At 41.9% G+C, this 13,022-nt stretch overlaps 1 protein-coding gene across 1 annotated transcript in view; it reads right to left on the reverse strand.

Moving 5' to 3' along the window:
• The window catches only part of TRMT10A (tRNA methyltransferase 10A), a 138,812-nt gene that overhangs the window by 107,948 nt on the left and 17,842 nt on the right, over positions 1 to 13,022 (reverse strand). The window contains exon 3 of the mRNA XM_085635733.1: positions 6,484 to 6,555. Within this exon, the coding sequence (XP_085491859.1) occupies positions 6,484 to 6,555 (72 nt within the window). The remainder of the gene's footprint in view (positions 1 to 6,483; positions 6,556 to 13,022) is intronic.

Raw genomic sequence — 13,022 nt, forward strand, 5'->3', positions numbered from 1 at the left:
GGTGGTCCCATTGCCTATGCTGGGATTAAACTTTTCTTCTTATCCACAACCATGGTGTGATCACATTTTCCTTACAATGTAGCAACGAGCAGGAACCTGACCACCAACAAGAAGCAGCCAAGTTTTGGATCTTGCCTAGTTTCTAGATTCGCTAGAATTTCATCTGCATTTCTCCAGGATCATTGCAAGATCACACCGATTTGGCGACCTTTGGAGCAAGTTGTTGACGTCCATTTAGGAATTTCTGCACTATTCTGCGTGCAACAAGGTTGCCATGAGCGTGGCTCCATGCAGAGCATTACGAGGCTGCAGTACGCACATCACACTGTGTAACAAGTCAGCCCTGTATGCAACGCTCTTCCTGTGTGCGTGCGCTCCTCATTGGAGAAGGGTTGATCACGTGGTGTGTCCCAGCAGGTTGCCTGACTTTTCTATTCAAAGCAGTATAGCCTGCTTCTAAAAATTTTGGATCTGCCTGACCTGTGTGATACTTATTTGGGACAACATGATAACATGTATATAAATATTGTAGCCTTTCTCCTTCATTGTACTTCTTGGTAAGAGTGGTTTCCTGGCTACTCTGTCGGTATAGAGGATGTGTTAACCCCACCCTTTTTTGACTGAACTTGGTGTGCCTCCTTTACACTGGCAAAAGTAGAAATAAGAATTTGTGAAATAGCTTTAGGCAATTGAAGGCAACACATTTACTAATGAAAAAAAGAAAGACCTACTTGTCCACAATTAAGGACCTGAAGGTAGGTCGGTTTTAAATACATTACCATACAGGAGGTGAAGGTTTGTGTTACTCAAGAAAGTGCTGCTGGTGAAATCATATATGAAGAAGCGGTCGATAAGTATGCCACCGTTCCCAAAACCTTGGACAAGAGGTTTTATCCTACCAGGAACGTAGGATTGGAGAGGCATACGTTTCTGCAATGAGCACAGCAACCTGGTGAGTCTATTGATGATTTTGTCTTCTCATTGAGGAAATTGGCAGTCACGTGCAACTATCATGATCTCAGGGATGAGATCATACGCAATCAATTAATTGAGAAAACGAATAATTGTAAAGAGTATGATAAATTATTCTCTATGGACAATCCAGATCTGAAATCTGCTTTGAGCACTGAAAGGGGCATTGAAAATTCGGATTTGTACTTTAAAGAGTTGTTTCCTCCATCAAGTGATCTGCAGTTTAAGGAGGTCAGAGTGCAATGCGAGAAGGTCAAGGACTTTCGCAAGGATGTCCAGAAGAAAAAGCAACTTAGGCCAGACTATCATTTTGATACTAAGAAAGAACACAATAATAATGTTTTTTGTTTTACGTGTTGGAGTCAAAGTCCTGAAGGGTCGGCAAAGAATTGTCCTGCAATTCATTCCACATGCTTCAAACGTAATTGTAAGGGACACTCTGCAAGAGTGTGTCAAGTGTTGGGTCCACAAAAGGTACTGGTGTCCAGTGTGGAAGAACAATTGAAGACAGAAGTGTACAGTGATGTGGTGCTCTGCGTTGAAGAACAGGCAGACAATGGTCAACCCATGCATCTTCAATTTCATCAACATAAGCCTCAACCAATCATCATGCTCAAACATGTTGGCACCAGCACATCATCCTGAAAATATAGCACACCAGCTAGAGTCTTAAACAAGAGTCTTGTTAACACCATACACACACAGTTTCACTGCTGGAGTGTTCAAAGGCAATGGCAGGAACCTCTTAAAAGTGTCAGGATCAATTAATGTAAATGGTGACGGTTGGTTGGAGCAAGTGCATATGTTACAAGGTGGCAAAAGGAAGCCTTCTCATTATAATGTATGGATTAATGACTTTGAATTCTGTTCAATGGCTGATTCTGGTTTACGATTTAAATTAATTGGTCAAGCCATTGCCTTTGGACAATCCGGCAGCAAAATTGTTTGTGCATGTTGGTAAGCAAATTTAACTGATTGGAGAGTTAGTTTCAGGCCACCATGACTTTTGAAAAGAAGAGTGCTGTTTGGAAAGTTTACGATGCAAAAGAAGGATCAAACTTATTGGGGTGGGATGACCAGTGTGATCTGGACATACTTTTGGATCCCAATCATCCTGATAGAGTCATTTCTAGGACAAAGTTAGGTAACATCGGTGCAATTCAAGAAATTAATTCAAGAACGAATTAACCATGGATCAGAACGTTTCCTGAAGTGCTCATGGAATCTTTGGCGAAACTCACAGTTTTTCAACACAGGATTGTGTTAAGAGAGGGAGACATATCAGTGGTGCATAAAGTTTTTCCTTTGCCACTCAATCCGAGTGAAGAGTTGTCTGAAGAATTAGAGAAGTTAAGCAAAATCGGCATAATTAAACAGGTTAAGAGTTCAGATTGGCTTTCTCTAGTGGTGTTGACATGCAAAAGTGCCAAATCACTTAGTTTGTGTGTTGATCTTCATGCTCTTTACCATTATATATGGGTTGATTGAGCACCATTGCCCAATATATCTGAAATGTTGAGTATCTAAAGGGAGCTGTGAGGTTTACCACTCTTGAAATGTCAGCTGCCTACCACCATGTAGGGCTGATAGAGGATTCCAAGCATCTTACATCACTTCTAACACTTGAAGGAGCTTTCTGCTATAAACGTATGCTGTTTGGTTTGACTTCTGGCTCCTCTGTGTTCCAGAGGACAAAGAGACTCATGTTTGAGAATCGGGAGAGTGTATTATATTTTCTGTATGATGTGCTGGTGTATGGTGCCAATGTGTTTGAGCATGACGATCAGTTGAATCGTGTGTTGAAGAGGCTGACAAAGCATTGATTGACATTACAAGTTGATAAGTGTAAATTTAGTAAGGATGGTGTGGACTATTCTGGCAATCATATATCTCAGATAGGCATGGAACCTAAAACCAAGAATTTGGAAGCAGCTGAAAAGTTCCTGTACCTGTGGATAAAGGCCAACTATGATCTTTTCTGGGACTTATTGAATTTTATTCATAATGTGAGCAAAATTTTACTGACAAGACTTCTCCTTTGATCCGATTATTGAAAAAGAATGAGAAAGGTTAGGGATGGTGTATTTCAATTGGCATCTGAGAAGGTGCGGTCCGACGTAAATCCCAATCATTTCAAGCCTTTTGATACAAGATAACAGTATTATTGTTACTGAGCAATGTGGGTGCTGTTTTGATGCAAAGAAGAAATAATTTGAGTGAAGAAGTGATAGCTTTTGCTAGGGCATTTTGTAGTGCAGAGGTCTCCTGCTCCCTCACAGAAAAGAAGGCCTTGGAATTATGGTGGGGTGTGCAGCATTTTTAAGGCTTATGTTTGGGGTGTACATTTTGCCATACATACTGATGACAAACCATTGGTGAGTTTACTACTAAGAGTGATGTTAAGGCCACTCCTAGGATAGCAAAGGACCAGTATTACCCTCAAGAACAGGATTGTCAGATCAAGTATGTACCAGGGAAACAAAACATTATGGCAGACTTTTAGTCGCATTCACCCCTGAATGCGGTGGATTGCAACAATGAATTAGAGGATGACAATGACATGTGCATTGGAGTGTTAGTCGGATGTTTTGAATAGAGCTTTGCAGGAGGAGGAATGGAGAAATACGATGGAGAATGACATGGTATTGGTGCAAGTAGGAAACTGGGTTATGTCAGGAGGACCCCATGTTAAGCTGGGGAAATCTGATTTTACTCAGTATTACCAAATTGCTCAGGAATTTACTTGTGAACAAGTATTGTTGCGACATATGCAGCAATAAGTGGTGTCGTCCTGTTTACAGAGGAGGGTATCGGAGCTAGCTTACAAAGGACATGTGGGTACCTGTGCTATGAAACAGAGGGTACAAGAGGAGTTTTGGTGGCCTGGAGTGGGCAAAACAGTGAATCTATATGTCAGAGACTGTAGCATCTGTGCTATAAGTGACAAAACACAGGCTGCACACCAATTCCCAGTGATAATGGTGGAGGTGCCAAAAGGTTCCCTATAACAAGTTATGTTTGGGCATTTCCGGTCCACACAGCGTTCTTAGTCAAGCTGCAAAGTATACTTTGGTTTAAACTGACTATTTAATCAAGTGTCCATAGGTAAAGTTTGTGAGTAATGTGAGTACTCAATTTGTGATTCCTTTTTTGAAGGAGGTTTTTATGAGAAAGGGATATCCATGTAAACTGGTAACGGACAATTAAACGCAGTTAGTGTAATATAAGATGATTTTTTTTTTTTAGATGAGAAGACAATTAAGCATCTCCAAACTGCTCTATATCATCACAGAAGTAGTGGATTGGTTAGGCAGTGTCAGTTGGCTTTCATTAACCCCTTCAGTGCCCGCCCCTTTCCCCGCCCTGTGCCGGCCGTTGCATTAGCGGGCGGGGTTTATGACGAGCTGGTCTCGTCATGGGCACAGCGCAACCGCGGCCCATGACGAGACCAGCTCGTCATGGGCATTGAAGAGGATAACAAACTGAGTTGGAAGGATGTTTTTAACGAGATGCTGCGGGCACTGAGGACTACTCTGAATGACAAAAATTGGTGTATCTACTTTTGCTTTGTCAAGGGGACGCGTGCTTTGCAGTAAGTTGAATTGAAATTGAATGGGTTTGTCTTCTATTGATCCTAAGGTATTGCAAGGTGTGGAGGGTGTCAGAAAATATTTTCAATTGAAATATGGTGGAGGAGTGGTTGAAAGCAGTATTAAGAAAGGTTGGTGGGTAAGGATCAAAAAACCTGGCTGTGTTACAGCTAGGAAGTTGAGGTTTTGTTCTCCATTCCAGGTTGTGGTGGTGTGGTCTGGCAATGTGCGCATGAGTGATGGTAGGGTGTGGAATAAGGACACAGTGGTGAGAGTTCCTGATGAACAAGTTAAATTTGTGCGTCGACAAATGGAGGGTGCGGAACAGAACTAATTACTCAATCACCCTCAACATAAATGTTCCATACCTAAATGCTTTGAGGATTTTGTGTTGAACTGAGATGCACAAGTTTCTTTGTATTTTCCTGCAAATGATTAAATGTATCTTTCATTTTGTTTTATTCCTAAGATTATTTAGTGGAGTTTGTGTTATTTCTCTTTTTTGTTTGTGTATTATTGAAAGCAGGGATATACGAGGATTTACAATGTTGTAGAATGTATTCTCAGAGGGAATTCTAGGATGACAGTTATATAAGATAGTGCAGTGAGGTGCTGGTGTCGCTTTGCCTACAACGGGAATAAACTTACATTCTTATCCACAACTGCAGAGTGACCGCATCTTCGTTAAAGATAGGAAGTCTGGCAGTATAGAAAGGAGGAGAAAGTAGGTGTAAGAGCCCAAAGAGGTAGCATATGATGTCCCTTTCAAGTGAGTCAATTACATTTATCCATAGCCCTGTGAGGAAAGAGAGAAGTGCACCCTCGCTCACCGACTTCAGGGCGGGGCTCAAGACCTGGCTTTTCCACGAAGACCGGCAGCAAGCAACTAGATCCTCTCTTGGCTGACAAGCAGCGCTATACAAATACCACTTGACTGATTGATTGAAGTAAGAGATGGCACAGAAGGGCTGCAATAAACAAACCTTTGGAGAGAAGGAAGAAGGTAGGAAATACAATGCAGTCTAGCAATATATCTGCCCAAGTAAATTTAAAAAAAAAGAAAAATAAAAGGCTAATACATTTAAGAAACGCTATTTCTCTGTGTGGTCAAGCACACGGTTTGAACAAGCTCTGCAGATGAAGCCACCTTGGTCACTAATCACTAACCATGGAATGCAAACTGAACAACAATTTAATGTAACATGAGTGCTAATGCGTTGGCCTAAGGCTACTACCCGCCCAAGATACTGCTGAGGACAAAGGCCATTCAAATGAGTTCTGGAGCTCGATGCCTGTGCTCCAGGTAAGGATGAAGGCTATATTCTGTGTCCAGACCTTCAGTCGAGTTCAGGTCTTGCAATGCCCTGCGTCAAAAGCTTCACTGGACATGGCTAAAGGCCATGTGGATGTGGCACTGGTAGGGGCTGGACTCTGCTCCACATGCCTGAACGGCACTGGGCACTGAGGGATGGGAGGTTGGATACGGGCATGGCCTACACAAAGACACTGCTCTACACTGCTAAAGGTAGGGCACCTTAGGTCCTGAAGGCACATGGGCTGGGCAGGGGCAATGTTCATAGTCGGACTTCAGAGATTCTGTCGGAAAAAGTACAACATTACAAAACAATAGCATTTACTGAAAACAATGTGTTCATGAGGTGTTTTGGGTGGCCACTAAAATTACTAATCAATGTATGTTATAAAAATAACTTTTAACACGTGAGCTAAAGAGAAGTTATGAAGCTACGATCCAAACCTGTATAAGAGTGAAATTCCCCAATTACAATTAGCTACACAATCAAAACCACCCCCAGCTCATGAAATCACACATGAAATATCATTAATGGAATTAGTGACATGACAGACATTGTAGTACTAGTTGAAGCCACTGAACACTGAAACACAGATTTTGAGTCCATACCTGCACAGGATGCATGGCCCTGCGATTTTCTGAGTAACATCTTTGGATTTGCTTGTGAAGTTTTTTTACATCCTATAATACCAGAGATTTGGGGGGAAAAACGTTAATTGGTTTTTGTCGAAAGTGTACTTTCACATCTACCGCCATAGGTAAATTAAGCCTGTGTTGACTGTAATTTAACTACAAGTGACTAACAATCGTAACTAAACCATTTCATAATTTTGCCACTTTCTGCTCACACTTGGTACATGTTTTATTCCACAAATATTTCTACATTTTATAGTTAAAATATGAGGGCACATGTATATCTAATTTTCCTTCCCACAGCCAAAACAGCAAAATAAAACCTTTCAATTACGGCTTTCATGCAAAGGCTAGCACATTTGCTAAAAACTTGAAATGACTATTACTGCTGTAATAAGTAAGACAAGAGCATCACATTTTGCTACCTATAAAATTGTGCCACGTGGCTAGAAACTACATTTAAATGATTTTAGTCTGTTTCCCAACATCAGAGGGAGAATCACGACAACATTTCCCAAAAGTTTGTGCATCTACACTAGAAAAGCACAAATTCAGAGACGTTCCCTAAATCAATGACTTGGTACCATCTTAGAACAGTTATCTGCTTATGGACTCCAACATAAGTCATTTAAGAAGGGTGGTCGTATGCAAATCTGGGGACAAAACCAACACTTCAAGGTTATGCTACAAAAAACATACACCCTTCCAGTTTTTTGGGGGGTATACAGATCAATTTTTTTGCGTAGTATAGCAAGTGGAAGAAGAAGGGAGGGAGGATGAAACCCAATTCAGAAATTACCCACGGACTCTTAAAACTAGAAATTCAGCACTGGAGTCAGAAACCAGACAGTAGGGTTTCCGCTGTGGGCACACTGCCCAGCGTGTTTCTGATTTACTGCCGGCTGCTGTTCCTCTCATTGAGCGTGCCCTGGCACACAACCCAAAAGCAGGGGATTTAATAACACAGAACTGAATGCATGCAACTATTCACCGTGAAATACCCTCACCGGGAATCTTTCTTAAAGTCACAAATAGCTCCTTCTGTTTCAATTCACGGAGAATCATAAATGAAGGTTACCTTCCAGGGGAAGCCTTTGGTAGTTAAAGTGCAATGAGCACTAAGAGCCAATAAACTCTGGTGAATGCGAATGTCTAAATTTGTTCAGGTGACAGAGGGGACTATCAACACCGGCTTTATCAACTAAAAGGGGATTATGTCCTCAGAGAAGAATCATACACGGATTGTATATTTCCCTCCTATTAGGTCTTGAACGTCCTCACCCTCGGATAACCTGAAACATTGACACGAGAAGTTGTTTTCATAGGGGTCAAAATATTATTTTCTGGTTACTGTATCTGTATTATGTTGTCTGACACGAAATGAGACCTGGAACATGGACCCCTTCTCTCCTGATGAGCATTCCCTGAGAAGTGAAATACTTAATGGGAAGACACTGAAGTGGTGATGTTGATCTTAGAACATAAAAGAGCTCTTAACAGAAGATCCCAATGGTGTTGTGTACCACAGAAGGGAATCTCACCGATGGAAAGCAACCAAACTTTCACCTCAAGCTAAACTCTTTCAGTTGTTTAAGGTGAAAAGCATCCCCAAGGCCTTAGTCTTCACTGGGAACCCACACCAAACTTTTTTTCCCACTATCCCTACCCCCTCCTTTTCTGCCGCAAAGATGGTTTACGTTGTTTTGTTAATCTAGGACATTTGCTCTTTGGTGGCGAAAGCTGTGATTCTTCTCCTTCACTAGGTACTGTGAGAGGAGAAGGTAGCTGGTGGTAAAGTGGTATTACAAGATCTGCTTGGCCCCTTCCCACCACCCCACCTGAAGGTGTGTCTCCAAAATGCCTAGAAACTATGGTTTCTAAAGAAAAATAATGCCACTGAGACTGTTTGACATGAGACAGATGCTTGCCCCTGGGGAGATAAACTCAGTCCAGAAATAATGTTGCTCCTCCAAGACTAGTTTTAACTTTGCCTGAAGCCTACTTTTATCCTCTGGATTGTACCATCTGCTTCTTTGCCAAGTAATATTGAGCCATTAAGCAGCACGTTTATCACCCAGTCTGTATATCTGAGGTAAAAACAGAAATCACTTCTCCTCCTCCGGGTTGTGTTTGGTGCTAACACATGAATCTGCGCATCTAAGGTTGAATAGACTGACTGTGTGGAAGCCACTTGCCAAGCATTTTTCTGTGAGAAATACAGCCTTGCCTCGAAGACCACTGAAAAATGGGGATGATGTCTGCACCAGCTACACCAAGATTAATTCAAGTTTTAAGTTAGAAATTCAGTAGCAAAAGCAAGGAAAATATTTCTGAATAGTGACAAAATGAGGACTCTTTAGATATTCACTACATATGCATGGAGCACGTCCAAAGGAACACCCATTTAAAGTCCTAAATGTGACAACTGAGACTGCATAAACATGGTCCGCCGTAGCTATGCAAGATTACTTTTTGTATCACCAATCGGTTTTGCAATCTTAAATTATGCTCGTTTATGAGCTGCACCCAAAAGACAAGATCGAACAGTATGGAAAACATATTTATCACATGACCATTATATAGAGCACTCACGCACGTGATACACATCTTATTTACCCAAAACACCACTGTCAAGTAATTAAGTTCACACATCTGCTAAGTGATGTACGCTATGGCAATCCTTAGTGTTTGCAACCGCCATAATGTGTACTTCACTATTCCTTGACCACCATGTTGTCCTAAAACACACCCATCTGCTGCTTTAACTTTTTCTTCACTCCTCCAGACTCCGGAACTTCTAGGAAAGAGACACCAGGAATCCTCGCCTTCAACAACCCACTCAGTCTAATGGCACTCAACTTGCTTAAGATGCACCTTCATTTCCATCAAAATATTGCAGCTGTTTACTGTACCACAGATGGCTCTCTCTAATGTCTACTGACTTACACTGTATGGCCCTAACTACAAACTGGCCTGCAGGGCCCTGCCAAACAATGGTGAGTATTTGCTCCCCCTCCCAAATGGAACTGGTAGCAAGCAGGTTCAGTTGGTTACTATGGAAGTTTAAAGTGATCTACATTCACCCCTCAATAAAAACTATAGCGTAATGCCTGCTTTCCATTCGAGGTGTGCCTAAAGGCCACAAAATGTTACGGTATTAAGCACCCTAAATAACCAAAGAGGACTTGCTTTCCTACCTATAATTAATTCATCACACATTGTTGTTATGTCTGGCTTGACAACACACCAGGCTAAGAGATCTATTGTAGGCAATATACCAGAAGTTGGCTTTGGATCAGCCCCTTTCAGTCATTGGCTTGTTTGGGTCAGCCTTGTCAGCTATTGCTTCGAGACAGTGCCGATCAGCAGTTTACATCACTCAACTCTTGCTTTTCTCCCCTAATAAGTGGTTCCAGTGAAACTTTTGACAATGCTCATTTATATAGGACACAACCGGTTCTTTATGGTCAACTGTGTTGTATTTCATATGTACGTTCTATTTTCCTTACCTAAGCACCTCCTAAGATTTGCAGAGATAGATTTATGAGCTCTGATCTCAGAGGTCTAGCTCAGATTATCCACCTTACCACGGGCCTTTTATGTGATCGGAAAAAGATAAGAGAAGGGAGGCATGTGACCAAAAAAAGGCAAGGGGTGAGAGAAACCACATTATCCTGCTGACCGGTCTGCGTTTTATTGTAGTAAGACCATTTTATATCGAAATATAATGATGTACTGCTTGCGAGGGAGTGTATGATTAATTTTGTGCAAGAAGAGAATAACTGGTGTATTGTGTTGTCCAACATGAAACCCTAGTTGAGCTTCTGGTGTTTCTATTTAGCTAGTGTGTGTGATCATGAGCATATCACTTCATCTACTACATAAATAACCTGCAACTTTCATGTATATGCCTTGTTGGCCATCTCATCAGAGGGGTTAATGAGTAAACAGGTATGTTGTCTCAACATGTGCTTTAATCTCTTTCTTTCCTGTGCAGGTGTAATCAACAGTTAGGCAGTGGGGTCACCACAGGAAAGAGCAGCGCAACTTTGCACAGTTGCTACACTTTTAAAGGCACCGGACAAGTACTTTTCAAGAGGGCTGCAATTTTATTGTATTTTGTGATTGTATTGCTTTGTACATTGAAGCATTAATATAGAGGTTCGTAGCCCTGATGATGCCCTTAGGTGTTTTACACTGGCCTCGAAGAGGATACCCCATTAGTTGTTCATGGGAGTTAGAATGTGGGATTACATTACTGACTATTTGGGAGAGGGGTTGTGTGTTGTGTGTGTGAGCCTCAAAAGGGTGTTCTTGTCACAGAGAACCTGTGGCTGCATTATGCATGAAGCCAAAAACAGAAGAGTAAAATAAAGACACCACTGATGATATGAACCTTATTCTGGGTGACTGGATGAGATTGGCTGCTCCATTTGTTGTTTCTGGATGATACAGTGTCGGATTGTAATATGGCCTGTATAGGCAGCACTAGGAGTTGTGCACTAGTCTCACCACAAATAATTTTTAGTTGCACTAATGTAGGGAGTGTCACAAAAAGAGGCTTGCAAGTATATCCCATCATCACTAATGTGAGATGGTGCATCATCTGTTTGGGAACACGCACGTCTTAACAGCCTTCTGAAACTCGCAATCATGAAGGATTAGCCTTATTCTTGCGAAGAGAAAGTTCCAGAGCTTGTCTGCCTCAACTAAAAGCAAGTTCTCTCAAGGCAAGACTTTTTGAAGGGACAGTTCGGAATGGGTTAGGAGTGGGGCCAATCTAGAGCAGACCACCCTTCCCGGGGAGTATGTCCAAAGTTTTAGTTGGCAGAACATTGGTCCAACATGATAGCGGACTCTGTGGTCGATGCAGAGAGCCTTTAATGGAATACTACAGGCCACGGGTAATAAGCAGATGACTTATTGGGGCAGAGATGTGACTGCACATACATAGAGGCAGGAGTTATCTGGTGGCCACATTCTGGATTTGATGTAGTCTGCAGAGCACTTACAGAGGGGCACAAAGGTACATCCTGTTGCCATAATCTAGGCCTGACAAGATCAAAACAATGTAGTCTGCGCCCTGTGAAGGAAGCCTACATGTGAAAAGATGCAACATGAAGGTTGCCCTGTGTAGAAGTCACCTTTGGACACTTGATTTACTTAAGGTGCAAAAGACAGGCTAAAATCCATAATCAGTTTCAAGTTCGCCACTTCTGTTGCAGAGGTTCACAGGGGTTCCTGAGGCCAGAGGAGGATGGGGTGATACTCTGTCCAGGCTTGACACGAGAATCGCTGCTTTAGATGATTTGAGCTTGAGGTGGTGAGTTGAATCCAATGGTCCACTGCTTGCAGACATTGGCCTAGGGAACTGGAGTTCAACTTTGAGGGATCTTCAAGCTATCAGAAGGTCTGTTAATCAACAGCATAGTTGCTACGGGCAATGTGAAAGAATATGATGACGTTCAAGAGAGAGCTGTAAGATATACTAGTGATGAGATATGGTAGAACCTTGTGGAGCCAGTCTCCACCAAGAAATAGCATTACTCCAACAGCAAGCTGTCTGTACTTCTCAGTAGGACTGATATGCTTTAATGAGGCAGTATTACCACTTCACAGTGGGGCTGGCATAAATATAATAAGAAAAGATATGAAGCATGGTTGAACCAGTCAGGACAACTCGTGGATACATAGCATTTATGCTGGATAAATAGTAAGTATTGCATGATTAGCAGAGTCCCTATACTGAATGCACCTACTGCATAAAGAGGTGACATACGGGTGGATCCTTCTCTGCAAGATGCAGCAGCCCACAGCACCTCTCCTGGTTAACAAGACGTCCCCACCATTTTCTGTGTCTCGGTCTCTCTCTATCAAGGTCACAGCTCTAACTCCAAATACATTGGTGCTCTATTACGTGGTTCCTTGATGGTAACATGAGAGATGACTGTTACTGCTTGGCATATCCTTTGCAAACATCTCCCTTGCATTCTCCCATATATTATTTGCTCTGCCTCCATAAACCTACATTTCAATTCAGTCATGCCAAAGCGGAGAGTAATACAGAGTGAAGGGCTTAGGCAGAATAAGAAAAAGAGAGAAGAGGAGTAAGATGAGGAGAGAGGAATTGAGAGAGAAAGAGGGTGGTACTAGAAAGAGAGAGAGGAGCAGGAGAGGGAACAAGTGAAAAATTCTGTGATGTGGATGACAACACCATAGGTTAGAGACAGAAAGGAGGCACAGGAAAGATGAATAAAGCAATAATGTGCTAGAATGAGGAGAGTGTCAGACAGACAAAGGTATGAGGAAGAGAAGAGAAAGAAAAAGAAGACGGACTGAGGGTAGTTGGAGACAAAGTGAGTAAACCCAAGTAAAAGGAAGAGAAAAGAAGGAAGATGACAATGGGAAGAGTAAGATATAGAGACTCAGAAAGGGCCCAACATTTTGAAATACAACACATATGGGAAAAAAGTGAGAGAGAGAGAGAATGGTGGACAAGTTTACGTGCTTCTAGA

The sequence above is a fragment of the Triturus cristatus genome, chromosome 2_1 (assembly GCF_964204655.1).
Source record: "Triturus cristatus chromosome 2_1, aTriCri1.1, whole genome shotgun sequence".
Lineage (NCBI taxonomy): Eukaryota > Metazoa > Chordata > Amphibia > Caudata > Salamandridae > Triturus > Triturus cristatus.